This window comes from Camelus ferus, chromosome 5, assembly GCF_009834535.1.
Source record: "Camelus ferus isolate YT-003-E chromosome 5, BCGSAC_Cfer_1.0, whole genome shotgun sequence".
NCBI classification, from domain to species: Eukaryota; Metazoa; Chordata; class Mammalia; order Artiodactyla; family Camelidae; genus Camelus; species Camelus ferus.
The window spans coordinates 88,918,710-88,945,994 of NC_045700.1; the positions used below are offsets into that span (position 1 = coordinate 88,918,710).

The 27,285-nt window shown below is 42.7% G+C and overlaps 1 protein-coding gene across 3 annotated transcripts in view; it reads right to left on the minus strand.

Moving 5' to 3' along the window:
* Positions 1-27,285, minus strand: part of DNER (delta/notch like EGF repeat containing) — a 264,234-nt gene that overhangs the window by 115,697 nt on the left and 121,252 nt on the right. For all 3 annotated transcript variants that reach the window (XM_032480418.1, XM_032480419.1, XM_032480417.1), the window contains exon 5: positions 8,240-8,385. In XM_032480418.1, coding sequence (XP_032336309.1) covers positions 8,240-8,385 — 146 coding nt within the window. The remainder of the gene's footprint in view (positions 1-8,239; positions 8,386-27,285) is intronic.

A 27,285-nucleotide genomic window follows, 5' to 3' on the forward strand; every position in this document is an offset into this window, starting at 1 on the left:
GACACGAAAGATAAGGGAAGCAAGTCCACCAAGAAATACAGGAGTTTTGTAACAAAGACCAGGTAGTCGGAACATCAAAAGATTACTGTTAATTGGAGAAAACCAGACATCTCAAGTTAAGGAATTTAGAGACATTCTATGTATGGGAAGATACAAAAGTCTGGGCTCATTGAAATCACTCCTTTGATGTGCACCTGGCCATCTAGGGCCAGTCTCCTGTTCTTCCACATCCTGAGTCCCCTCGGGGCACCACTGGGGGTGGTGGCAGAGGCTGGGCTGCCTGCTTGTCTCCGTCCTGAGCTTCCTCCGGCTCACTGTTGAGGGCGGTGTAGTGGCTGATGACTTGATGGCTGCAGCATCCTTTGTTTACTGGTATGGCAGGCAGTATTTTTCCTTCACAATGGTGACTACAGTTAACAAGACTGCGTTGTAGATCTGAAAATTGCTAAGAGAGTAGATCTTAAAAGTCCTCATCAGAAGAAAAACAATCTGTAACTATGTGAGGTGGTGGATGGTAACTAAACTTACTGTGGTGATAATTTCCCAGTATATGCGTGTATCAGACCATTTTGTTGTACACCTGAAACTAACGCAATGTCATAAGTCAATTACCCATCGGTAACACTGGGAGGGAAAGTAATCTAAAGCAGTGAGTTCCTGGGCTGCTTGTCAAAGGAGGCCTGTCACACCTGCAGGGACTTCCTCTTTCCCTGCAGTACTCGTGTCACCTATATCATGATTGTCTCAAACACTGCTCTAGACTAAGGCAGTCCCAGAAACCTTAGTTCCCTATTGTGACTTATGCCGAGGAAACCGTGGGACTGAGGTTGCTCAATCTTCTAAGTCTCTCTGAAGGATCTTGAGAACGGTGACCTCCAATGTCTTGCTCTGATTTCCGCGGCATTTCACAAGGTCGTTAGCATCTCACCTCAAGCCCCACCCCAGACCCACTTGTATTTTAACAAGATTCCCATGAGTGCACATTAAAGTTGAAGAAGTGTTGCACCTGAAGATCATAAGGTCAAATCGTTTGAAAAGTTTTCAACCTGATGATGCCTGGTTTTCCCTGCAGTGAACAGTAAAACTTCTCGTGAAGACATTAAACAAGCACTAAGATTGTAACAACGAACGTGCAGCTAGAGACGGCACTGCCCAGCAGGAGGGACCCCGGAACAAAAGTCCAGAAATCTCCCTTCATTCTTCCCCTGCCTCTACCACGAATTAGCTCTTGGGCTTTGGGCAAATGGCTTAAATCTCTCATAGCCCTCGGTTTCCTGGTGTTTCAAACAAAATAGGTGGGGAGACCTCAAAAATCACCTTCCACTCTAAATGTCTTGACCCTGGAAATGTCACCACTGATAATAATCCTCACGCTAATATATTTAGAATGCCACCAGCCAACAGTGCCTCTACAACTCTCTGTGAGCGTGGGGAGATACACTTCAACCTTCTGGAAAATGCTGGTGCCAAAGAGAAACCTGAAAAAAAGCACCCATCCTTTGGGACTTCGTTTTACCATTCTCTCTTTAAATAATTTATAATAAATGACTCAAATATGTTGTCATGTTTTTGTTATAGGCAACAATATGATCAGCCTTCTGTCTCTAACATAAAAGGCAGCAATGGCTTTTTAATGACAGTAACACCAAGAATGGCAATCTAGGGACAAGTCCCTGAAATTCTAGGCGGGCTCATCCTCTACCATGGAAACAGCGACAGCTGGGCTGCACTGACTTTTATCATCTCTGTGTTTAGCATGTTTCTAATACTTATTATTCTATTTTTAGTGTCCATAAAAGTACTTTCTCTCTCAAAGGCCCACAAAGTGGTTTTTGCAAGTAAAATCTGTGGGAGAGATCACTCATCTTGTACTAGCAAATAAATGTACCTCAGACACCCTCATTTTGGCATCAGTCCAAAGCATCTATTCTCTGGCTCAAAAGTTTTCAATGAGCATTGTCAATAAGCCATTTATTCAGTCCAGAGAAGGGCCCCTCTCCCCTTAGAAGAACAATTTCTTGGAATAAATTAGCCTTTTTTTCCCTGTCACCCCTGGTTCATCAAGTATTTTCCTATCCACTGGGGTTCTACTCTGACCCTCTCTGGCTGTGTTTCATCTCTTATTTAAGGGAGAAATTCTGCTCCAGTGCTGGCGGAACCATGGGGGACCTAACCCCACCATATACGGAACAGAACTATTTAAAAGTAACTCCGCATCCTGACTGCCAGCTGCTGTTTTGATGCTGAGAAGGATACAGTCAGTGCCTTTCTTTCGATTCTTTGATGGGCTTTCCCGTCTGCGCTCTCCCACACTTTTCTCACAACCTACCAGGTCACCGTCCCTTTTCAAGGTCTCACAAGGGCCTTTATGTTCACACTAACGATGATGGAAAATGAGCCCTCAGAGGAGTGATGGGCGAGGGAATACGACATCTACTTCTGCCCCCCGCCGGCATGCTGAGACTTCCTTACATCAAGAGGAGTTCGCCAGCGGTTTTGAAGCAACAGGAGGATGGCATCAAAGATTCCACTGGTTCAAGTTATTCCGACCTATTTCTTTTATAAATGATAGGAAAGGATTGGCAACACTGCTTAAAATGCTCCTAAGGGGTTTCTACGCCATCCTGGGTCCCGCCGTCTGTGAGAAGGCCGGAGATCAGAGAATATATTCTGATTCATGAGTTTATAAAACAAATATGCCGAATCCGTTCCATGTTCCCATATTTACCAAGCCTATAACCCAAATTACAGATCCAACTGAAAACTCAGAGAACTGGTTTCCCATCACATTTTTCTTCTTTTCTTTATTCTGTTAATTTAGTTCCTAGACAGTTTTTGAGCATATCCCATGCGGAATGCACCATGCTAGTTGTTACAACGGATGCGGAAGGACCCAGACATGGATCTTAACGTCAAGGAAACTCACCAGCTGAGACTCCCCTGGGAAGCTCCCAGTGACCCCGCATCTGAGCTGGACATTCCTCTGAGCTCCCAGAACATCCCTGCAAGCCTCTCTCAAAGCACACATCACACTGCTCTACCCGATGGTTTACTCATCTGGCTCCCAGCCACCGACCTTCCAACTCCTTCCCAAAGGCCATGTCTTATCCGAGCAGATGCATCACCCAGAGCCTAGGGCAGTGCCAGGCCCACGACAGGCAGCAACTCCGCTTGTGCAGTCGAGTGCGTAGTGAAGTGACTGTGAATAATAATGGACGTAAAGAAATATACGCCTAAATCAAATCTCACGAGTCTGATAAGAAAAATAAAATGTTACAGGGCTCGAGAGGAGGGAGTTGGCACTGAGGGGGCAGGGACAGCTTCCAGAAGCAAGAAGATTTTGTGCTAAGCCTTCTGTATAGTTGAGAAGGTGGGAGGGCAGGGGCGGAGGGCTGGGGTCAGTTGGTGCCGCAGCTGCATGTTCCAGATGGAGCAAACAGCATGAGCAACACCCTGTAGATGTGAGGGAGGACTCAGGGGCATGTGAGAGGGGCTGAGGCTGGGAGCTGGAAGGGGTGCTCGGGTGCCCAGCTCACGAACTGCTCATCCCTCTGCTCTGGGAATGAGATCTGAAATAAACAAACCTCAGAGACGGGAATTTCCTGGGAGCCCAAAGAGGCACATGCTTTTGAAACAGGAAAAGAAGATAGAGGGGGTTGCTGATAGAAGGCAGATGGGCTCCTGGAAGGAGAGTGTCCCCTCGCTTGGCCACATGAGCTGTCGAACAAGGACAGCAGGTGTTATCACACAACAGACAAAGCAACCAGTTCAGGTTAGTGGCTTATTTCCAATAAACCAAAACTAACCAGAGGCACTCAGCTGTAGGAAGACTGAGACTTCCTAGAGCCTGAGCCTTTGCCTTCCAAGAGTGAAAAGGGAAACCACAGAAGGCAAGGAATCTTTGGAAGCCAACACACTGGTGTTTTTCTCATGCACAGACCCACACCTCAAGACAGAAGCAAGACACGGGTTCCAGAAGGGACTGAGAAGGGCTCCTAGCCATGAAACTAGCTCAGTTCTCTCTCAAAACTAAGTCTGAGTAGTCAGCTCTAGTTTCCAATCCAAATGGTCTAAGGATGACGGATTCAAAGGCAAGTGCTAGAGAGATTTCTAAGGAACCGTTTAAGGATGGAGGCCTGACCCGATCTACCTATCAGTAGAGACCGGGGCCAACAAACAGGAAAACTTTGGGATATATATTAAACCGCTGTATCATTTATCAGCATTTATCTTTTTTATTAACTCCATGTGACTTTAAAATTATGAACAATGAAATCTCTGAATAAAAATATGGTTCATAATTGCTTTAGGGAATGAGCAAAAACAGGAAGATGATAGGCACTGCCTCTGAGACCTCTATTTCCAGAACTCTGGTCCACCCTCCACCACTGCATCAGATTTGCCTGGCTGCCCAACAAAAGGCATCATAGTCTGAGTGAGGGGCCTGGAATATGACTCTTTGTCAAGGGCCTCAAGCAAATCTTGGGCAGACTAAAATTGAAAACCAATCCTTTAACTTCGTGGGTAAAGGATGCAATTAGGTAGAAAGGGAACAATAGCTGGAAAAAATGGAGAGAATCTTGTGATGGTTAATTTAATATGGAACTTGGCTGGACCATGGGGGCCTAGATAACTGACCAAACACTATTCTGGATGCTTCTATGATAGTGTTTTTGGATGAGATTAACATTTAAACTGGTGGACTTAGAGTAAAGCAGACTGCCTTCCATGAGGGTGGGCCTCATCCAATCAGTTGAGGTTCAAACAGAAGAAAACGCTGACCTCTCTGAGCAAGAGGAATTCTGCCAGGGGATGGCCTTCAGATTTCATCTGCAACATCAGCTCTTCCTGGCTCCCCAGCAGATGGCCTCTGTGCTAGAACTGCAACCCACCAGCCTCCCCCATCACCCCATCAGATCATGGACTCCCCAAGACTCCCCAGTGAGTGGAGCCACAATGAATCCATTTCTTAAAATAAATCTCCTTAATTGATTTATATGTGTGTGTGTATATAATAATAAAATCATATATACATAAATTTTATATTTATATACATATATATCCAACATATATACACATATACAGAGATATATTATATATATAGAGAGAGAGAGAAATGTATAGCCATATCCTATTGGTTCTATTTCTCTGGAAAACCCTGATTAATACACAAATCTTGCTCTTGAAAGACAGGGTCGTGGAAACTACCTGGATCTAAAGAAGGCTTAAGGCCCACACCAGCCAAGAGCCCTGACACTTACCTGTAAGTTAATTAAGGAATCATCAAATAGGCAGCAGCCAACCTTGGTGACAAAGTTCAAAAAGTAGTGGCCAACAATCCATTTTTTGTCATACAGAGAAGAAAAGATCAGAATCAACCCTTGCAACAAAAGCAGTTTTCAGAGAGAGAGAGCTCCCTGTGGTGTTATAGAAAACACTTGAAAAAAGTCTCCGCAGGTCAGCGAGCTATCTGGACAGCAAGAGGAAGCTTTATCACAAACCGCCCACGCCTGGGAGCTGTGAGCTATCCTCTGGCCAAAGCCCGTCTGACAAAAGAGAAATGAGTTTCAATACCAAATGAGAGTCATGAGGAAGTAACGGAATTGCTTTTTATTTTGATGGGTGAGCCAATAAAAAGATACAGAAATGATTAGAAACAATAAAATTAAACCACCAAATACAGTTCTTTCTGTTTTGTACTATGGAGCCGATTCTTGCATGAGGTAGAAGGCTGGACTACATAACTTCTCATTTTAAGAAACAGTAAAAAGAGAGAAACATGCCAGCATACTGCTCCTAAGTCACCGCAACAGCCGTGACAGCAGTCACGGAAAGCCCCGGGGCTCAAGGCGACACAGAAAAGACGGCCTGCCTTTCCATTCCCACTCCTGCCATGGATGGCTCAACTCCCACCATCTCTTTGTGATCTGCAAGACTGGCTTCCAGACGTTTCTCTCCAAGATAACAGTGTGGTAGGTCTATAAATGGCCCCAGTAATTCCAGCCTAATCCCTGGCTTAAAGTCACCAGAGGTAATTACAGCGTCTCAGACAAGACAACCGGCCATAATTTCCTTAAATTCACTGCAGGCCTTGACAGATCAATGACAGCGGAGACTCCGCACTTTGGAAGCACCTGGTGCGGCGCTCGGAGGTGGGGGCAGAGGGAGGTGGTGTTGTCTCAGGGCGGGGCACTCGGAGCTCTTCACAGGAGCTGGTACCCACAATGAAGCCGTGCTGAAATTAGCACGGTTGCTAAGGCTTTTGAGTCGTCTTTTTGTGGAAAAAACAAAGCACTCTGGCAATGTTTGCCAAGTAACCTGGCGGGTGCTAAATACTTCCACCATCTTTTCAGTGAGTCCATTCTCAGCCACCAGGCAGAACCTCGTAGCTACAGCCTCTCCTTCATGCAGATGGGCCCCACGGGTGGGCTGCATGCCACCAATATTCATGTTTTAAGACAGCACTGCGACTGCTTCTCGGATGGAAAGTTTCCCCAGAGGGTCATCTGTTATAAGAGGAAACCCTCTAGGAATCTTAACCACCTCATCTGTCCAAAATTCCCAGAACAGCCCTCGTTTCCTCGGTTAAGGCATCTCTCTTTCACCAAGATGAGCTTTCTGAGAACGAATCGGGCCACGGAAGTGTTCACTGGGAACAGTAAGAGTGACTTTGTGGGAGACCCACTCAGAAGGTCTGGCACTCCCCCACCTCGAGCAGCTGCCTTCCCCAGCCCACGCCCCTCCCTTCTAGAACCTCCTTATCCAATGAGCTCCCCACCGCTTTCATCGTTCCGCACGTGTTTGCACCTCCTTGGCCTTCACAGTCACAGGAGAACCCATAGCGTCCTTTACCTTACTTTTTTTTCCATAAATTGGTAAATAAAGCTTCCCTCAGGAAAGAAAAGAGGCAGGTCCTCACTGGCCAAGACAGAGAACAAAGTCTACGGGGGAGGCTTGTGAAAGGAATCTCGCGCTTGCCCTCCCGACTGCACGCCAGTCACTGTCCCTTCCTGCAGGCGCTGGGCTTTGGCTTTGGTTCACATTTGTGTTTCTTTTCAAAGACGTAGCAGAGATGATCACCCCTGCTGCCTTCCGGGTTCCTGACCACACTCTGCCCCCTACAGGACACGTCTAATTAGAAAATGGTTCGTTTAAGCCACTGCACTGTTATACCTAAGACATCAAAATGACGGGCTTTCCAGGCCAGCATGGGCTGCACCTGCATGTGTCTTCCAGCTGCCCCTTGGTCGGTGAGCCCCAGCCCTTTCATAGGTCCAAGTTCACATCACTAGTCCCAAACGTGCTGACGTGACCACCGGAAGGTGTCACCAAAGAAAATGTCCTCGTGCCACCCTTCTTCACGTCAGTCTAAAACAAATCGTACTCTGGGAATTTGAGGAACCCACTTTCACATAACATGACTCCCAGTGGAAATATGTGTAGAACTGGGGAGAGCGGATGGAGGAAAGGATGCAGGAGTTGGATGTAGCAAGTGGTGAGAGGGATGGACATCCCGGAATGCAACGGGCCACCTTGTAAGGTGCGGAGTGCCCCAGCTCACTCTGCTCAGGGTAGGGGGGCCCTGGACTCCATCTGCCAGAACTGTTCTAAGGAAGCCCTAGACCGATGGAGATTGGCCGCAGTGATGGCTGGTCCTTTGCTGGTGCGACTCCTGCACCCTGTCACTCAGGACATGTTCTCGGCTCCTGGCCCACACCCACGTGACCTCAGCTGCTAAGAAGAAGGAGGGACAGGGCTCAAGTCTGGTCTGCAAAGGTCAGAAACAGTGAGTCGGCCTTCAAGTCCCTGCCTCTTCTCCGCTCCTTCACCTAGTTTTCTCTTACTTCCACAGCTCCTTTGTCAGCCTTGGAGAAAGGCGGAGTCTAAGGAGGGAACTAGGTCACAACTGGGAAACAGATGACTCTGTGTTACCTTCCCTTTCTTCCATTTCTCTTGATTCTGCTACCAGATACGCCCATAACTTCTTCTCCCAAAATCTCTACCTCTACCAAAGCAAGAAGGTCTAGAACTGCCCAAATGTATTTAATTTACTTCAAAAATTATATGGAGATTTATAGATCTATACATTGCATACAAACATATAATTGAAACCAGAAATTCAGGGGGATTTTTAGCAAATGCACTTGTTCTGTCCCCTTTCACCCTTGAGGCATGTCTATACATGTCAATATATTCTTATGCAAATATGTATCTTAAAAGCTCCCAGGTGTCCCCTTACCTCTGATGGCTTCGTGGTGCATCTTCCTTTTCCAGAACACTCCAAGTCACTTGCATGGCCGTCCCCCCGCACACAGGTGCTGGCCTTCACCACCAGAGTTAAGCGCAAAGCCACAATAGATTTAGTAACAGAGTCATTCACAAAACCTAAAAGAAAATGAGGCAATAGGAAATGTAAAGCTGGACCAACACTCTTTTTTCAAGACTCTGAGTACAGCTGACACAACATTCAAGTTTGGCAAACAAAACAAAATGCAGTAAGTGAGGCCAAGGAGTCAGGCACGTGGCTAGCAGCCATTCCGACCTTCAGGCTTTAAGCTGGGCCACTCTATGCAGGCATCATGAGGAACGCCTGACGCCACGGAAAAGGAGTGCCAGGCACCCCATCATCACCTTACATGCTTTGCTTTGGTCCTGCTCCTGCCCTCTGGAGCCGCCCTGTCCTTCAATTCCATCCCCACATCAGCATCTTAGAATTCTCCCTGCTGTTTAACCCGTCTTTCCCCCAGGAGCACTCACTTGCACCTCCCAGCTTGTCCTCCTCCTGGCTACTCGGGATGCTCACAAGCACTGACTCCCCCGAAGGCCACACCCAGCTGCTGGCCGGCCTGAGCAGCTCAGGGCCTCACAGGTGGGCGTGCAACATGGGTACACATTCTATGTTGGGTTTATTAATAAATATCTTACTTGGTCACCAGTCTGACTGCACAGAATCTACTGAAGTTACGTGGTTTTAACCATCTAATAAGACAGGACCAGTCGCGGTTGATCACTGATTGCAACAGCACTGCTGTGTCGTAGTCACCTCTGAGTGACTTTTATGACCAGTGCAGCTATTTCTACATAGTAGGTGGCAATAAATATGGAATAAACAGTCACCTCCAACTGAAATCAGGAAATAATGCTGTAAGTATTTTGCATCGATGACATATAATTATTTCACTAAGTGAGTATACCTTTTTCTAATACGGATATTCATTTCTTTAAGTACAATTTTTAATTTCAAAATAAACAACTCCATCATCATGGAAAAAGACTCCTGTATTACCCAGAAAAGGTGCTTAAGACAAAGGGGTGACAATGATTCCAGACAACCATGCCTCTCCACACCCCAACTTTCTCCTGTAAGTTAGGAAAACAACCCCTAAACAGGGTGACCACAGACTTTATCATCAAAACTAGGACTTTTTTTCACATCAAAAAAGAGTGCTTTTGATGATGACAACTGGACAAGACATAAAGTGAGACTGTCTTGGCAACGGGGCAGCATGATCACCTTGTTCCTCATGCCTGGGGGGGCATCCAGGGACAAGGAATCTGCAAAGTGCCAGGCACTACGTAAGTGCAAAGGATGTTTTTAGCAGGCAGAAGATGGGTTCGGAACAGCAGCATAAGATTTAATTCCATATAAATTGGTGCAGCCACTATGAAAAACAGTATAATGTTCCTTAAAAAACTAAAAATAAAATTACCAAATGATTGAGGAATCCCGCTCCTGGGCATATATCCAGAGAAAACTCTAATTTGAAAAGATACACGTGCCCCAGTGTTCACAGCAGCACTGTTTACAATAGCATTGTAACCTAAATGTCCATCCACAGATGACTGGATAAAGAAGATGTGGTACATCTGTATAATGGAATACTACTCAGTCATAAAAAAAGAATGAAATAATGCCATTTGCAGCAACATGGATGGACCTAGAGATTACTGTACTACGTGAAGTCAGACAGAGAAAGATAAATACCATATAATATCACTTATATGTGAAATCTTAAAAAAGATACAAATGAGCTTATTTACAAAACAGAAACAGACTCACAGATAGAGAAAACAAGCTTAATGTTACCAAAGGGGAAATGGGGGACTGATAAATTAGAAGTATGGGATTAACAGATACAAACTACTATATGTAAAATAGATAAACAGCAAGGTCCTACTTTATAGCACAAGAAACTATATTCAATATCTTGTAATAGCTCATAATGGAAAAGAATCTGAAAGAGTGTATATATATGTATATAATTGGATCCCTTTGCCATATGCCAGAAACTAATGCAGCATTGTAAAATCAAGTATCTTTCAATTAAAAAAAAATCTAATTTCATTCACAAGCATCAGGTTAAGTTGGGAAATTCATGCAAGCTGGAGTGCACTGGAGACACACTTCAACTTCAAGTTTGGAATTAGGAGCCAAATGTGTCTTGGTATCACAGTAACAGTAGGCACAGGGGTCTGACACGGACGGGAACCTCACATCCACAGAGAACTAGCCGCCTTCTTTCTAAGATTGCCTACTGAAAATTCTATGGCAAATTGGCTTTGGGACAAAAGGAAAAGGATGGTTTAGGCAAACACACCTCCTCTGTCAACCTTTCTACTTCTCGGTCACAGCCCCACATTATGTAGATACCTCACAACTCCTCCAGCGCCTTCAAATGCCCTGCTCACCCGCGCTCTGCAAATGCTCCCGTGGAGCCGCTTTGCCTCGAATATGCCCCCTTGTCCCCTTATCAGAGCTCAGCTCTCACCCTGTTCATGAGGCTTCCCGCAATTCCCAGCCCCCTCCAGCTCTACCATGTCCCTCTGTGCTCAGGAACGGACTGCCACGTCCTGGTCCCTGGTTATTTTATGTCTTGGATGGCTTCTTGCCAAACCACCTCCACTGAAGCTTCCTTGATGGCAATGGACAAGTCTCAGAGAGGTGGCAAGTAGGAATTCAGGACACATACTTATATGACCAGAGCAGCTAAGACAGTTCCCAAAGAGGAGTTTCCAGAATGCGCTGTCATCCAACAAGCCCACTTGGATGAACAGCCATCATTAGAATGCATAAATTCCAGTTTACTAAAAAAGAAGTATATTGCTTATCAACTTTGATGGAGAAATACAGCCTAGTACAATGCAGGGGTGCTGCGAGAATCCTTATTCTCAAAGATTATTTTACACATAAAACAATGGAGGTAAAATCAGATAGTAATTATAAAGGTATCTTTGATATCTTTGCTTTTCTTTAGTTATTCTAAAAATCTATATCACCTGTCTCCATAATCGGCATTTAGATCACAGAACACTCTACAATTCTCCAAAAGAGACCTCTCTCTAAGGGTTATTTTAAAAATTCTATTCAACTATTAAATTTACTGAGCCAGTAGACATTTAAATGAATGAGTAGCTAAAAATATGCACAATATAGTTTTTTAAGTAGTTAGCTTCCCTTGCCTCAATGAACATTTCCCGCACTCACTTAGACAAACCAGGCATAGTATTTATTAGATTCTAAGGTTACGAAGAGGAGTCGCCTTTGATTTCTGCCGCTTCCAACTTTCAGTCAGGAGCAGTGGTCCTTACTAGTTTTGAAACCAGAAGCTTCATAATGTTGCAGGGGCTTTTTCCAAGTACGGATTTCCAGGCTCCAACATAAGTAATTCAGTATCAATAGTCTGGGTTGGGTATTTAAAAAAAAAAAAAAAAAAGATTGCCTAAGTAATTCGAACATGTGCTTCCACTTAAGAATCATTGGCCTGGTAGAAACGAATCTAGGTCACCTATTAATGTTACCTTAATGCTCCTATTCAGGTAACAATTACCTTGAATTAGAGGCTTATGTGTGAGCCTCTGAGCTCACGTTTTACGCATCTATTTTGGAAAATCTAGGCACCTCTGTGATATTTAGATGATGTCTGTATTCCTCACTCATTGTAAGTCTCTGACGTTCTTGGAGACAGCTTTGACAAAGCTTTTTATATTAGCTTCACTCCTTTACTAAGACTATGAGTCTTTTGGTCTAACATCCCCTAGTAAACTATCAAAGAAGTCAATCTTTGCAGCAGCGTGTCACACATGACTATGTAATTTCTAATTATGTCACCTAATCTCTCAAAGTGGGTCACCAGCATAAGCATGTTGTTCTCAACAATATACCATTTACATGAGGAGAACCTGGAAGCTCTTTCCAGGCACGAGTGTAATTTCAGTAAGTTGTCTGCCCCCTCCATTTGATCGTGTCTCAGGGAAAATGCTCAGAGTTCCTCAAAATGAAAAGTAGTCTCGTTCAATTTAGCTTTCCTCCAACTGCAGCCGGGTGAGAGCAAGGTTGCCCTCCAGAAATCCTACAGCTAAGAGCAGGAAGCATGCTCTTTCCAAGGAGCAGCACGAAGAATCCAAAATAAAATCGAATTCATGTTTTAGAAAAGAAGTTCTTGGGGGTTTTACAGGTGTTCATTTAAGAGTTGTTGAACAGCCAGGGTGATTTCTTTGACACGGCCTCCAGCTGATGGCCATTTCTAACACGTCTGTAAGGAACGCAGAGCAAATGGTCACAATTCTTTCTCTTCCTTAACAGTATGAAATCAATATATGTAACAAGATTCCTGACACAGACCTGGATAGAAAGACTTGTCCTCATATTCAGAATTCTAAGATCCACAGGCCAACTGGTCAGCTAAAGACAAAAACTGGCAGTCAGTGAGGATGGCACACTGCAGAGCTGTTTGAGAGCGGACTCTTGTCACCACCTGCATTTTCTATGGTCTGTTCAAACACTAAAGGATGGATGCCACCTAGGAGGCTGTGAAGTTGTGCCAACAAAAGCCTGGTTTAAACTAAAAGCAAGAAAGGGAACTAGAAAGAGGAGAAATATAAATGAGGCAAATATAAAAGAAAGGAGAGAAAGAAGGAAGGAGGGAGGGAGGAAGACTGAAAAGGAAAAGCAAAGCATGAGACAGAAATGCTGCACTTAAAAGGTCCACTTCTGCTCACGACACAGCTGGGTGATTTCCCTAATGAGTCTTAAAACGGTAATGAAGGGAAACTTTCTCCAAAGATTATCCTGGGATCTGTTAACACCCTCAAGGAACTAGTCCTGATGACAAATAAAAGCTGAGTTTCCTTCTCCCTCCCCCATCCCTCCTCCCTCACACCTCCCTCCCCCTGACTCTCGCACAGATACACACGCTCCGCCCCAGCCCACAGCCCCACACTGAGCTCATTAACACAGTAATAAAATGTTCTGCCATCATTACAGTCCTCTTAAAACACTGACTTTGCCAAACTCACTCCCTTGGTGCCAATGAGAAGTTGAGAACAACTGAAGGGGGTCCCGTCATTATCTTTGGAATGGAGTGGTCCAGGGTCAGAGCACACGAGGGCTGGCTCCGGGCCGTTAAATGTTTATTTTACCACTTGTCTTCTTTAATATTAACACTGAAGAGTCTTAAATGGACTTTGGAGTTAATACCTCATTGGGATTAATAGCAAACGAGATTTGCATTTCTCACTTTAGTGGTTTCGCTAAAGACCATTTTCTTTCCCGTTAAAGGGAATGCACACATGCGAATAAAAAACTCTAACCATAAATATGTGAGCAGTAGGTGCTGGAAACAGACCGCCAAGTTTTCCTATCAAGATGCGGCGGGTCATTTGGCACAAAACTATACCCCATAAAAACTGTTCACAGTCCAGGGAGTCCCCTGGCTGGCACCAGATAGGCATGAAAGTTTTAACACATCACAGCTCCAGCTCCAGCTGGAGGCCCAGGCGTCTTGCACTAACTTGGGCTTCAGGAAGGCAAACACCTCCAATTCCCACAACTCTATCTGCAGAAGCAGGGATGCGATGGAGTATCTGCGCCAACTCTTAAAGAAGGTGGGATGGAGGTTACTGCAAAGTTTAATAAGCCGGTCAGGATGCCCTTGGATTTCCGACTCAACACCTGGGGGCTGGGAAGTAAAACCTGAGAACTAAATCATCTTTTGTCAGTATCTGGCCAGAGGCAAAGGGAGAGCTTGATGCAGGCTGCAAACTTGAACCTAGACCAAGTCCAGGGCACCATGATGCTAAAACAAGGCACACAAATACATGTACCACTGCGCACATGCAGGATGCAGACAGACCAGAAGTACATGGGGGAGAGTGAATGAGCACCAAATAGCTGTCGCTACATCCGGGTGCTGACACAGTGGTGCCTCATTCTCTGGAGAACCTGCCTGGCCACCCCACCCATCCCAGACCTCTTCTAAGCTCTTACTACCTCCTCTAAAAAAGCTTTCTTTGGATTTCTGTGAGAAAGTCTGCATTCTCTTGTTTGCTTATCTTCTTGCTTTTAAGCTTTGTTGCTTGCAGCATTCAACTGCTTTTTGGAAAATTCACCTGTACAGAATATCTCATTTTCTGTGGCTTCCTAAGTTAGGTATGGCCAAAAATGCTTTCAGAATTAGAGGCACAATGGCATAAAACAGCAATGATCCAAGTACTTTTACCACTTGCCACTCCGCTCAATCAGCATGTAGGTTGCACCTAGCCAGATGACTAGGAAAAGTATATAGTAAGTAATATCGTTTGCTCCAAAGGGAAAAAGAAATTGTAAAGATAATGAGACCATATTATAGGAAAAAAGCACAATCAGCTTGCTTTCCCCTGAAGAGAGACTGGCTTATTCTCAACAAATCTTCCTGTCAGATAGAGCGGCCCTTAACAACGAACGACCTCCCAAGTTGGCCGATCTCTCCGTACCCCCTCTATTTATTCACTCGACAGAGAAAACTGAAAATTCAATATCAGAACACAGGCTAAAAAAATGAACAAAAAAGTTTAGTTCAAGAGTCCTTACGTTGACATTCTACACTTTCCCAAAAGAAATACCTATTCCCAGCATAAAGGGTTACCAGCCCAGAGTACTATATTTTCGTTTAATTTTTTTCCACCCTACTGCACTCCTTTCTCCATTAATATTAGACTGGATTATTTGTCCTAAATAAGACCTGAGTATCTGAACCGTGGGAGGAACTGCTAGCTGTTCACCAGCACCCACTCTCTCCAAATTCCTTTAAACAACAGGATTGGAGTTCCTGCTGGGACCGACTGGGCCACCCAGCCTGTCCTCTGGGATTCAGGGACAGGATGTGTCGTACACTTAGGAAGAATGAGCAAGTGTCCCCACTGCCCTTTCCCCCTTCTCACTGGCTGACAAGCCAAAGGGATGGTGACAGCTGGGGCAGCCATTCTGAATCGAGAGATGGGGTCTGTGTGCTGAGAGTGCAGAGCTGCGCTCTCCATCCTGGACCGTGACCTCTAGATTATAACATGAGAGAGAAGTGAACTTGTCACTTGTTTAAGCCACTGTATTTGAAGTCTCTGTATTACAACAGCTTAGGTGCACCCTGACCAAGTCTGCAAAGGAATCATATTAACTCTGTCTCTTGTTGTACATCTCACCTCCTCTGCCCCGTGACTCAGAAGGAATCACCCTTTAGCTATTATGTAGTGTGACAAACTCACAGAACACTAACCCCATCACTTCCCCTCTCCTTTCTCTTCCTTTACAAAGCAGGTTGGCCATCAAAGGGACGCACCTTATAACACGGGAAGAGTGGGAGGGAACTGAACACCAGCTTAGGAAAAATAACTAATGTTATTCCTATTACATAGGAATACACTAAATATACACATTAACAGATAGGCCATGCTAGAGTTGGATCTTAACATTTTATGTCTTCTGTTTATAGTGTCTGTTTCGCACTACAGAAGTGGATAATGGTCCACAATATCCATTCATTAATTCCAAATGAATGCCTCCTGCTTAGTGGCTCTATACTGAATACGAAAATGAGTAACCATGTGGTGACATGAGGGTAATGGGAGAGAACACCAGGCTGTACCAGCAGATGGTCTGAGTTCTCACCAGCTCTGTGACTTTCAGAGCGTTATGTACATCCTTCATGCCTTGGATTCCTTCTCTCTGAAACAGAGACAATAACACTACCTACTTCTTACCATGGTTGTTATGATTAAAGATCTTCACATGGGCAAAGCTTATGGTCAGTGAAGTATACAATAAGAACCCTCTGCATCACCACCACCATCATCATCATCACCATCACCACCACCATCATCATCATCGTCATCACCACCATCATAACCACCATTGTCTCAGTTTGGGTTGCTGTAACAGAGTCAAGCTGGGTGATTTAAACAATAAATTTTTCTTATAGTTCTGGAGGCTGCAAGTCTGAGACCAGAGGGTGGCAGCAGGGTAGGTTCTTGGTGAGGACCCTTCTCCGGGTTTACTTGCAGCTGCCTTTTCTCCACACCCTCACATGATGGAGAGAAAGCGCTGATCCCTTCATCTCCTTGTGAGGGCACTAACCTTATAATGAGGGCTGCACCCTCATGACCTACACTAACCCTAATTACCTCTCACCTAAAGCTCCATTTCCAAACAGCATTTATAGGGGATGAGGGTTTCAACGTATGAATTCGGGAGGGACACAAACATTCAGTCCATAGCAACCAGTATCACCATCATCGTCATTACCATCGTCATCATCACCATCATCACTACCATCAGCAGCAACATCGACAACCAACATGTATTTAACACTGGGTTCTGAATGAAACTTGGACTCGTGTGCGTCTGAGGAAAAGGCTCTGGGAAAGTGTGTCCCCTGAGAAAACAGCAGAGCCAAGATGCAAGCAAGAAGGTCATTTATAGAGTCTCCTCACTCAGCCTCTCTCATGTCAAAGCTTTGAAATAAAATTTTATTTAATTATTACTACTTTTAAAAATTATTGTTAGAATTTTAAAATGATGCCCAAATGAAAGTACATTTGTAATAAGGTGACTTGTATTATGTGCCATTTTGAATCATTCATTCCAGGTTATACTTTAAAGTGCTAGGCTCCAGGCTTTACTTAAAGTTGTAAAAAAAAATATATATATATATTTATGGGTGAGTGAGTATGGCCATAATTCATAGGATTAAAAGGCTTTTTTAAGTATAACCAGCAATTTATACAAGACACTGGTTAATATAATGGTGTAAAATATTCAAATTATAAAATCCTTTTTGGAAGCAAAATCTACAACTAAGCCTGTCAAATCTCTCCAAGAGCCTACTTTTGGCAGCAAGCAATCACCCTTTAGCAAAAAAAAAAAAATTCTCATTGCATATGAAAACCACATCCGAACTGGACATGCTTTTTACTAGCCAGTTCCTGAATACCCATTGGTGGAACATGAAAATTAATCTGTGCTTTCCTTTGAAATTCTATTGGCACACATAGAATGCACAACTGAAATTCCCCATTTATTTAATCTCTTTTTCAGCGTCTATTGGATCACCTTTTTATAATCAGTTAGAATTGTATCACTTAATCTTCCATTAGTACAATTTCAACTCATCAAATACTAGTAAATCAATTGCTAAATTACTACAGAACTCATATACAATTGCCCAACACATCCAACCATTACTACCTAATGAATGCATCCTGATTAATGGCATTACTACAAACGCCAAAATAATTAATCACTTCTCTGTGCTGATGTGAGGGTAATGGGAGATTATAAATGCCCAGCTAATTGGGCTGAAGATGACTTTGTAACGTTAGGGAGTCAGGGAATCAGGCCTTCAGAGGCGCTAACACGAAAAGCTGTTGATTGACATGTTTACCTTCTTGGCTGCTGTGGACACGATCTTCAACTGCCTTTGTTCTATTACATCTCTTTGCTCTGCTTCGATTCAAAAATCCCACATTTAAGTGGCCACCGACAAGACTATCTGGTAATTTCAAGGTCATATGGAAAACGTTACCTGAATTTACAAGTGTTTGGTGAGATTTATAATTTGAAATGCATTTGCTTCTTGAATTATGCATAACAACTTTATGTTTCAGTGCAAGCATTTACTGCACTAAAAATAGAACTAGCCAGTGTATTTCAATGAAGCCCCAATGATGCACCATGATTTGAGCACAAAAACATTGGGAGGTACAGGGAGGTTGACTCAGATTCAGCCCGTCTGGTTGGGCTATTTCTAGCTCATTTTGGCATCCTCATCACAAGAACAGTCACACCCTCAGCCCTCAGGATGCTTGGAGGCAGCCTTACCTCCCTGCTCCACTTTCTGGAGCTCCAGAAGGTCTCCACCTCTAGGCCCCTCTTCTATCTGGATCACAAACACCTGGAATCAGCATTACCTGCAGAGTTTATTTAATAAACTGTTATTTCGGCTCTACCCTGACCCAGTGAATCAGAATCTCTGGGGATGTGGTCAAAGATGCCTGTGGGTTTACCAACTCCCCGAGATGTCTGACTGCCAGATATGGAAGCTACTGTCTTAAGAATGACCTCTTGGGAGGGGGGTGGGTGTAGCTCAGTGGTAGAGCATATGCTTAGCATGCACAAGGTCCTGGGTTCATTAAGAAAAGTAAATACATACATACATATACTGGAGACAAAAAAAGAAAGATTATAAACTCAAGGTCTTTAAACAAAATTAATCAATTAAAAAAGAATGACTTCTTTAATGCCAAGTTAAAAATACATGTACTTCAATAAGGACCTTACACAGGACGAATGTGTTTACCAGCTCCTTCCCTTCAACAGCTCCTCACCGCCACTGGGATCGTAATGTGGCCTCCACAGCCCAGCACATGAGGCCATCTGACCCAGCTTACCTCCCCACCACATCTCCACCTCTCTCACCCTCGCTCCCTTAGCTCCAGCTTCATGGCCTTGTTGCCGTTGTTCTGATATGATGCATTCTCTCCAGCTACAGGGCCTTTGCACATGCAGTTCCAGCTTTCCACCTGGAATGGTTTCCCCACTGCCTAGTTAATACCTCACCCTAGTCATGTTTCTTCAAGGTAGTGATCCCCACTGCTCCGAGGTTTTTATTATCAACTACAGTCATGGCACAGTGTGCTCATCACAGTTGTCACTTCCTATTTATCCATAGAATTATTTCTTTATTACCTGTCACCCCATTAACACATAAAATTCATGAGGGCAGAGAGTTTTGTTTGTTTTATTCATTGCTCTGTGGCCAGTGCCAAGCAGGGACCTGAGTAGGTGCTGAGTGAATATTTAGGGGAGAAAGGAAGGGAGGAGAGGAGGGCAAGTGAGCTGAGTGTTGTGCTCGCAAACACTGGATACAAGAGGGACAAAGTAGCAGAAAGAAACAGAGGACCCAGGAAGGAAAGCTGGTAGTGCTGGGGAGGTGCGGGACCAGCTTCCCTGGTCTCCTGCCCTAGCTGCCAGCCTCAGTGGACGCAGCTCCGTCCACAGAGCTAGGTGGCATTCACCCCCACCAGGAGCTGCCTAACACAGAGCCCCAAACCAATTTAGGTGGCAAGGCTCATTATAAACCATGCCTTGCGCCAGACCACAAACAACACCACCAGTCCTGCCTCGGGGGCTTACTAAGAAAGAATGAATTACAAGTTGTCCTTGTTCCCAATCAACTCTCTCCCGAAATTAAATTCTTTAGTTCAATGTGACCATCCGCTCAGTGGGCTGAAATAGGTTTCTTTTATCTGTCCCAGGACAGATTTCACTTCTGCTTCAGTCTTTACAGAAGTCCTGGGAATACTATCTGATCATCAGTTCTTTCTGTAGCTGTCAATGTAGCAAATTAAAAATCGTCTCCTTTACAAACTTTACTGCTCAAAATCCCCATCTGACTCTGTCTAAACAGCCTGCCTTCACCACTGGAAAATCTAACCACAATCCCAGTGTGTACGAGGTCCAAAACAAAAGAAAACAAAACGAACCTTTATTCACCTGTTCACATCGGAAACAAAGAAGGAATGATTGAACAGGCCCAGTGGGGCTCCGTTTTCTCTAGCTGCCATTTCTAATGCTAATTGTAGGCTCGCCTGGTTAAGGGTCTGCCTGCCACCTCCGGAGAAGAGGGGGCTCCCAGTATGAAATTCAAGCTTTGGATTCAAGCTTGTTTGTAGAAGCCAAACACACTTTCATATTCTAAAGGAAATGCTTCTTAAAATACAGCTATCACCTTAATACAAAATTCATTCATTCATTTGCTGGTTGTTCCTGATTCGTGAATATTACATACAATAGTCTCCATATAAATACTAGCTTTATTTCCAACTCGAAAAATGCCATTTCTTTCCAAACTAATTGCTCAGTGTTGTGTACCCCTACATGTTCCCTCTCACGTGCTCCAAGCGTATCCTTTCGTCCTTATCCGCCTATCAAGTCCTTTAAATCACGTAAGTGCAATGTATCTTTGCATTTCTGTATGTGTGAATCTATGTACAGATGTGCACCTGTGTTGGTGCATATGCACAAAGGAGCATCCATGTATGTGCACATGCAACTATCTGTGCCTATTCATACACGAGTACACCTCTGTGCACATCTGTGTGTGATGGATGGACAGAGAGATGTGTGCCTCTACATACCTCAACAATGTATTCTCTAAAAGAAGACCAGATACACAAAATTTGAAACAAGCCCAAACCAAATGTTTCTGAGGGCCATCATTTTTTTTGCAGGAGATGGGTCTAGTTAAATTTCCAGGACAGCTGATTTTGACCCTTTATTTTCACCACCAAAAGCTACTCTGCAGTTCTCATCATGCTATCCACCACCTGTCACGACCTGCTTTTCTGCTGAAAAACTCAAGTCGCCACTGCCTACAAGCCAAATGCAAACTCCTTAACACAGTATGCAGCCCCCTTCACAGTCTAGCTTCTGCATCCTGTCCTTCCTAATTTTTCACGGTTTATTGGCATCTGCTGCTCCAGCCAGATTGGTCTGTTATTTAGAAGCACATGCATCCTTCCTCCCACATCACTGCTCACACCTCTCCTCTCATCCTGAATGTCTTTCCCTCTCACACCAACTCTGTATCTCAAGGCCAAGCTCAAGATATACCTCAAGTCCAAAGCTGAACTTTCCCCAACTTGGTGATTACTCTTCCATTCTGAATTCATGCAGCCCTTACACTGACTGTGTCATTCATCTGATATTCAATATACACTCCTTTGTCTTCTCATTTACCACTTTATGTGCAACAGCATCTCAAGATCATTAATACCCAAGAGGAGAAACAATTACTTATGAATATTTACAATCTTCCTCTTACTTCCACTTCCAATGGGGGAGGACTCTTACTTCTTGGGTCAGTTCCCAGGCAAGCTCTTTGTTGTGGAGAACCTAGGTAATGGGTCAGACAGAGAGAAGAACTAAAAACAACAGAGAGGCTACACTGACATGCAAAATAAAAGGCGGAAATAACAGGAAGAGAAAGGGAGGAAAAACTTCAAAGGCTGGGTGTTAGGATGAGATTTGGGGGAGCAGACGTTGAGAGTGGGAGAGAGAATTTCACAAAGTAACTGCCAAATACATGCAGACTATTAAGAGAGCAGTGAGGAGGAGGTAAGATTGATCAGATTTCTGCTGAACAAGAGAAATGCATTTTCCCTACTTCTTTTCATTTTCCCTCCAAAAAAAAAAAGAAGAAGAAGAAGAAGATTTTAAGTGATTGTGATTCATTTTTTGGCTACTGGACTGTGTTTATTTGAATGTGACTTTATGAACAAGACTGAGCCACAGGATGACAACATGTATCTGGGTTACATAAGAAGCATGGAGCATGTCCTACTTGTCTGGAGGCTAAAACCCCTCAAAGTCAGGAGTTGGGATCTTCCATTTCTTTGTATCCTCAGTCCTGAACACAGCGTCCTATACATAGTAATTAATCAGTAAAGGGTTGTTGACGATAAACGAGGCTATGCGTGGATAAGCAGGTGACGTAAATCCTGTTTTTTAACATGGTAGTGTTCCAGAGGCTGTCATCTGTTACTAGTGATGCAGCCAAACAGTATTTGTCAGTGTATTCTTTAAGGAGCTTTTCCATTTGTCTACCAAGCAAATAAAACTTTTGTAGGTCAAATTCACAATTATGGCATTAAAACAGGACAGCCAAGAGAGCACTGTGCTTGTTAAGGATGCATGTGAACACCAAAAATATCATGGCATTCAGAACCCAAATGTCAGAGAGAGCATTAGAGAGAAGAAAGTAAGAGTATCTCTTTAAAATGCAGTCCTAATTATTTATATTCTTCACCAAAAACTGGACAACTTTCTCCAGCTGACATGCCCTACTTGAGTCCATTTACTTGCTACTCTCAGTTTTATACCCAAGATCTTGGTGAAAAACAATTACAATTACCATGACTTTTGTGTCAAAATCAAATGATCATCTCTAAAGCATCCCTGATAGGTTTTCAAAATATTTATCTATTCTGGAAAACCCTTTGCTCCATTCTCATGGAATAATTTGACCTCATAAAAAAAGTCTAAGATATGACTGGGACATTGTGCTGTACACCAGATATTGACACATTGTAACTGACCCTACTTCAGTTTAAAAAAAAAAGTCCATGATAAAAGGAACTTAACAGTCTATCTTCAGGATACTACAGTGGGAAAGCAAAATAATTTAAGAGAAAAAGATGGAAATAGAATTGAGGTTGTAGTCTTCTGGAATACGGATGTTCTTTGCATAACATTAAAATGAGAGAAGTGTCACATGAACACGACAAGGTGACAAGGACCATGAGGGCAGCAACCACGTGTTCATTATCCATCCTCCTCTCGCCATTTTACTTCCATTTTACTTCCGCTCTGATGTGCAAACTCAATGATACAATGAAACCACCACATTCATCATTACTTTGAGGTGTAAACGCAATATTGTAATTAAACCACTTTAAATATCTTCAGCTTAAAGAGATTTTTACTATCCTGTTTTTCTGGAAACTGTTAATGACCACTCTTCTCCTCAAGGAGATCCCTTAATGTTTCAGATTGTTAAGGATGTCTCTAAGACATATAGGTAAATTTCAAATTGGATCTAGCTAAAAGCCTCTGCCCAAACGTTGATGGAAGGGGAAGAAGGCACAATTCCAAAGATAAACGGGCTATCATGAGTGAAAACTGGAAGACAGAAGGACAAATTGATAATATATTTTAATTTGTCATTAAAATGTTCAAACACATTGATCCAGTAAATTCCACACCTGGGAATTTACCTAGGAATTCAACCCAAATAGATCACCAGAGAAGATACAAAGATGAGGTTACCAAGACATTTGAAATTCTGTTTAAAGAGGCAAAAGAAAGGAAGGAAGGGAGGAGATAACTGCTTAACAATAGCATATGGATTAAATAAATCATGGTGCATTGATTCAGGGGAAAAAATACACCGTCATTAAGAAGAATACAAAGTTTTATTTATTAATGGAAAAAATGTCAGTGATATAGTGAGAGAAAAAAAGCAAATAACCAGACACCACACGAATGTGTTCTTCTTTCCAAAGAAGCAGGTGTGTACACGCACACACTGTCAAACGAAGAAACGTGTCTGGAAGGAAACACTGCAAAGTGCACAGTACACACTGATGCTCAGCGGATGGATGGAGAATTACAGAAAGTACATCTCAGTTGTTCTTATTTCTTGTATATATTACTTTTATGAGAAGAAATAGACAATAGAGCCTTTCTTATTTTCCGAAGGAGAGTAAATTGGAAAATCATCATCTGGTAAGAGAAAACCATACTCCCTTGGGTTTATATATTTAGCCTTGATGATCTCTCTCTCCTTCTCCTTCCCTCTCTCTCTCTCTCTCCCCTCCTCCCTCTCTCCCTTCTCTTCCCCTTAGAAAGAAGAAACAGAAGAAAAGCTATGGAGGAGCAGAACAGTGGCTGTAAAACAGGCAGTTAAAGAATTTGCTTTCTCAGTTGAAATCTGCACTGACAGAAACTAAGAAAAGCTTTCAAAGGAAAACTGGCAAAGTCCGGAGAAGGTTTGTCTCTAAGTTAAAAGAAGCAGGGAAAGTTTCTTCTCACTATTTTGACCAAATTTTGTGGATAAGATTCGGGTTAGAATTCACTAGCTTGGTTACGTAACAAGGTACTTACTTCTTTCCAGAGTTAATAAGGAATTCCTGAACATACAAAAATAAGTTTCTTTCTTAACTTTTCACAATGAATCTATACATAAAATGCACTAGATTTATTTTTTAAATAAGGGACTGAGAGCGAGGGAGAGAAAATAAGGCAGAATGGGGCAGGGGAGAAAGGGAGGATTTATGGTTACAAAGACATACCTTCAGTTTGCTTCCAGAAACCCAGCAAACCTCTCAGCATAATGCATGAGGCCCACATGATAGGAGAATCACCTGCAGCCTCTTTGTTCTCCTTTTTTATTTATTTCTTTTTATTGAGGTATAATTGACATATAACATTATGTCAGTTTCATGGATGCAACAAGATAACTTGTTATTTGTACATACTGCAGAATGATCACCACAGTCTAGTTAACATCCATCACCATACATAGTTATAAATTTTTTTTCTGATAAGAAATTTTAAGATCTCCTGTCTTAGCAACTTTCAAACAGGCAAGACAGTATTATTAACTTCAGTCGCCACACTGTCCACTACATCCCCAGGGCTGACTTCTTCCATTTCACACTCCCCCTCACACCCTACCCCCCATCTCTGGCCACCAGCAATCTATTCTCTGTAGACCAGCAATCTATCTGTCTACAAAGCCTGGCTCCAGGGACTGTCTTGAAGGGTAGAAAAAGTTATCTCATTAATCTTAGATCACCTGCCCCAGTTCCATCACAACCTGGCCAACCAATGCTCAGTGGGGCCTGGTGAACATTAGACTGTCAACTCTAGGGACCATGTGTGTTTAGAACGAAAAAAAAATTTTTAATAGTGCCTGGTTTATCACCACAATCAATAGGCACCAATAAATAAATGATGCTGACCATGACAATATTTAGGAAGACAGCTGAGCACTGAAGTTCAAACTAACAACCAAAAATTCCTAATATTAATTACCAATAACAGAAAAATCAAAAAGAATAATCTTGATTGATAATAACATTGAAATGTGGTTTCAATTTAAGTAAAACTTATTTTGAACAGAAATCTCCCAACTGGGCAGATATGGCTAAAATAATTTTATCTAAATTATGCCATTTGGGACAGCCTTACTTATACTCCGCTTTTGCTCTTTTCCAACTCCTGACTTTTATTTGAACATTCACAAGTTTCTTTCTCCCCTGTTGCAGGGAGTTCAATAGACATATTCAACTGTGGTTTTAAGATGACCATGAAAAGGTGAAATATTTGCATTTCCTTTGTTAAATTTTAAGCTTTTAGCGAAAGAAGATGTTAATGATTCTATAGCTGGTGTCCTTTCCCAACTTTCTTTGACTATTTTACCCGGGGCTCCCCAGGCAAGAGATCTTAGAGGACAAAGTGCAAAATGCAGCATTCCCAAAAGAATGATGAAAAGTTTCTCTTTCTCTTTTTTCTTCATCTGATCCCCTAAAATACTCTTAATGTAACACAGAGGGGAAGTTTAAATGTCACAGAGGTGGGTTGTGAAAACTTACAAAGGATTCTTAAGATTGACACTTAGAACTGGAAATTTTCCTCACATGGCATCTACTTAGCAGAATAACTGTCACACGTGAACAAAATGTAATCCCTCGGTTGACCATGGGATCATCATGGTGCAAGGAGCTATGACATGGTCCCTTCTCTCTAGGAATTTATAGGCTAATTAAAGATATAAAATCAGCATACCAAAAAATCGAAGAGAATAGGGAATATTCCGACCCCAAGTTGTGTGATGCTGGCTGCAAAAGTGATTGTCAAAGGAGTTGGTGAGACTTAAATGCCTGCAAAGCAAGGATTTAATAATGGAGTTGTTTGAAGGGGAAGGAGACAGGGCTGGGGGAAATGATACTAGCTATACAGAGTGAGAAACAAGGGGGAAACTTCCAGGGTTGGGGTTAGAGGAATGTCTGTAAAGGGTGACCAGCAATCTAAACCACAAGATTCAGAAGGAGGAAAAGACAGCCCCACCCAAAATGGCTGGAAGACTTACATATAAGGCATGACACCACGAAACTCCTAGACAAGAACAGAGGCAAAACATTCTCTGACATAAATCATAGCAATATTTTCTCAGATCAGTCTCCCAAGGGAAAAGAAATAAAGGCAAAAATAAACAAGTGGGACCTAATCAAACTTACAAGCTTTTGCACAGCAAGGAAACCATCAACAAAACAAAAAGACACCCTACAGACTAGGAGAACATATTTGCAAGGGATGCAACTGACAAGAGCTTAATTTCTAAAATACACAGTTCATATAACTCAATATCAAAAAAAAAAAAAAAAAATCAACCCAATCAAAAATGGGCAGAAGACCTAAATAGACATTTCTCCAATGAAGACATCCAGATGGCCAAAAGGCACACGAAAAGATGCTCCACATTGCTAATTATTAGAGAAATGCAAATCAAAACCACAACAGGTATCACCTGATAGCAGTCAGAATGGCCATCATCAAAAAGTCTACAAATAGTAAACGCTGGGGAGGGTGTGGAGAGAAGGGAGCCCTTCTACACCGTTGTTGGGAACGTCATTTGGTGCAGCCACCATGGAAAATAGAATGGAGGTTCCTTAAAAAATTAAAAATAAACTTCCCATGTGATCCAGAAAGCCCACTCCTGGGCACATACCCAGAAAAGACAAAAACCCTAATTTGAAAAGATACATGTACCTGAATTATGTTCACAGCAGCACTATTTACAGTAGCCAAGACATGGAAGCAAACTGTGTCCATCAACAGATAAATTAATAAAGAAGATGTAGTATATATGTACAATGGACTATTACTCAGCCATAAATAAGAATAAAATATTGCCATTTGCAGCAACATGAATGGACCTAGAGATTATCATACTAAGTGACTGAGTGAAGTAAGTCAGACAAAGACAAATATTATACGATATCACTTATACATGGAATCTAAAGAACAATACAAATGAACCTATTTACAAAACAGAAACAGACCACAGACACAGAAAAAAAAATTATGGTTACCAAAGGGGAAGGGAGGAGGAGGGATAAATTAGGAGTATGGGATTAACAGATACTCACAACTATATATAAAATAGATAAAAAGGGTTTACTGCATGGCATAGGAAACTACAGTCAATATCTTTTAATAACCTATAATGGAAAAGAATCTGAAGAAGGATATATACATATATTTGTAGGTGTAACTGAATCACTTTGCTGTACACCTGAAACTAGCACCATACTGTAAATTAACTACACTTTCATAAATTTTTTTTTGAAGCAGGGTTTCTCTGAGCAAGTAGGTAACAAGAAGAATCGGTAAAGCCAACACGCTGGATTTTT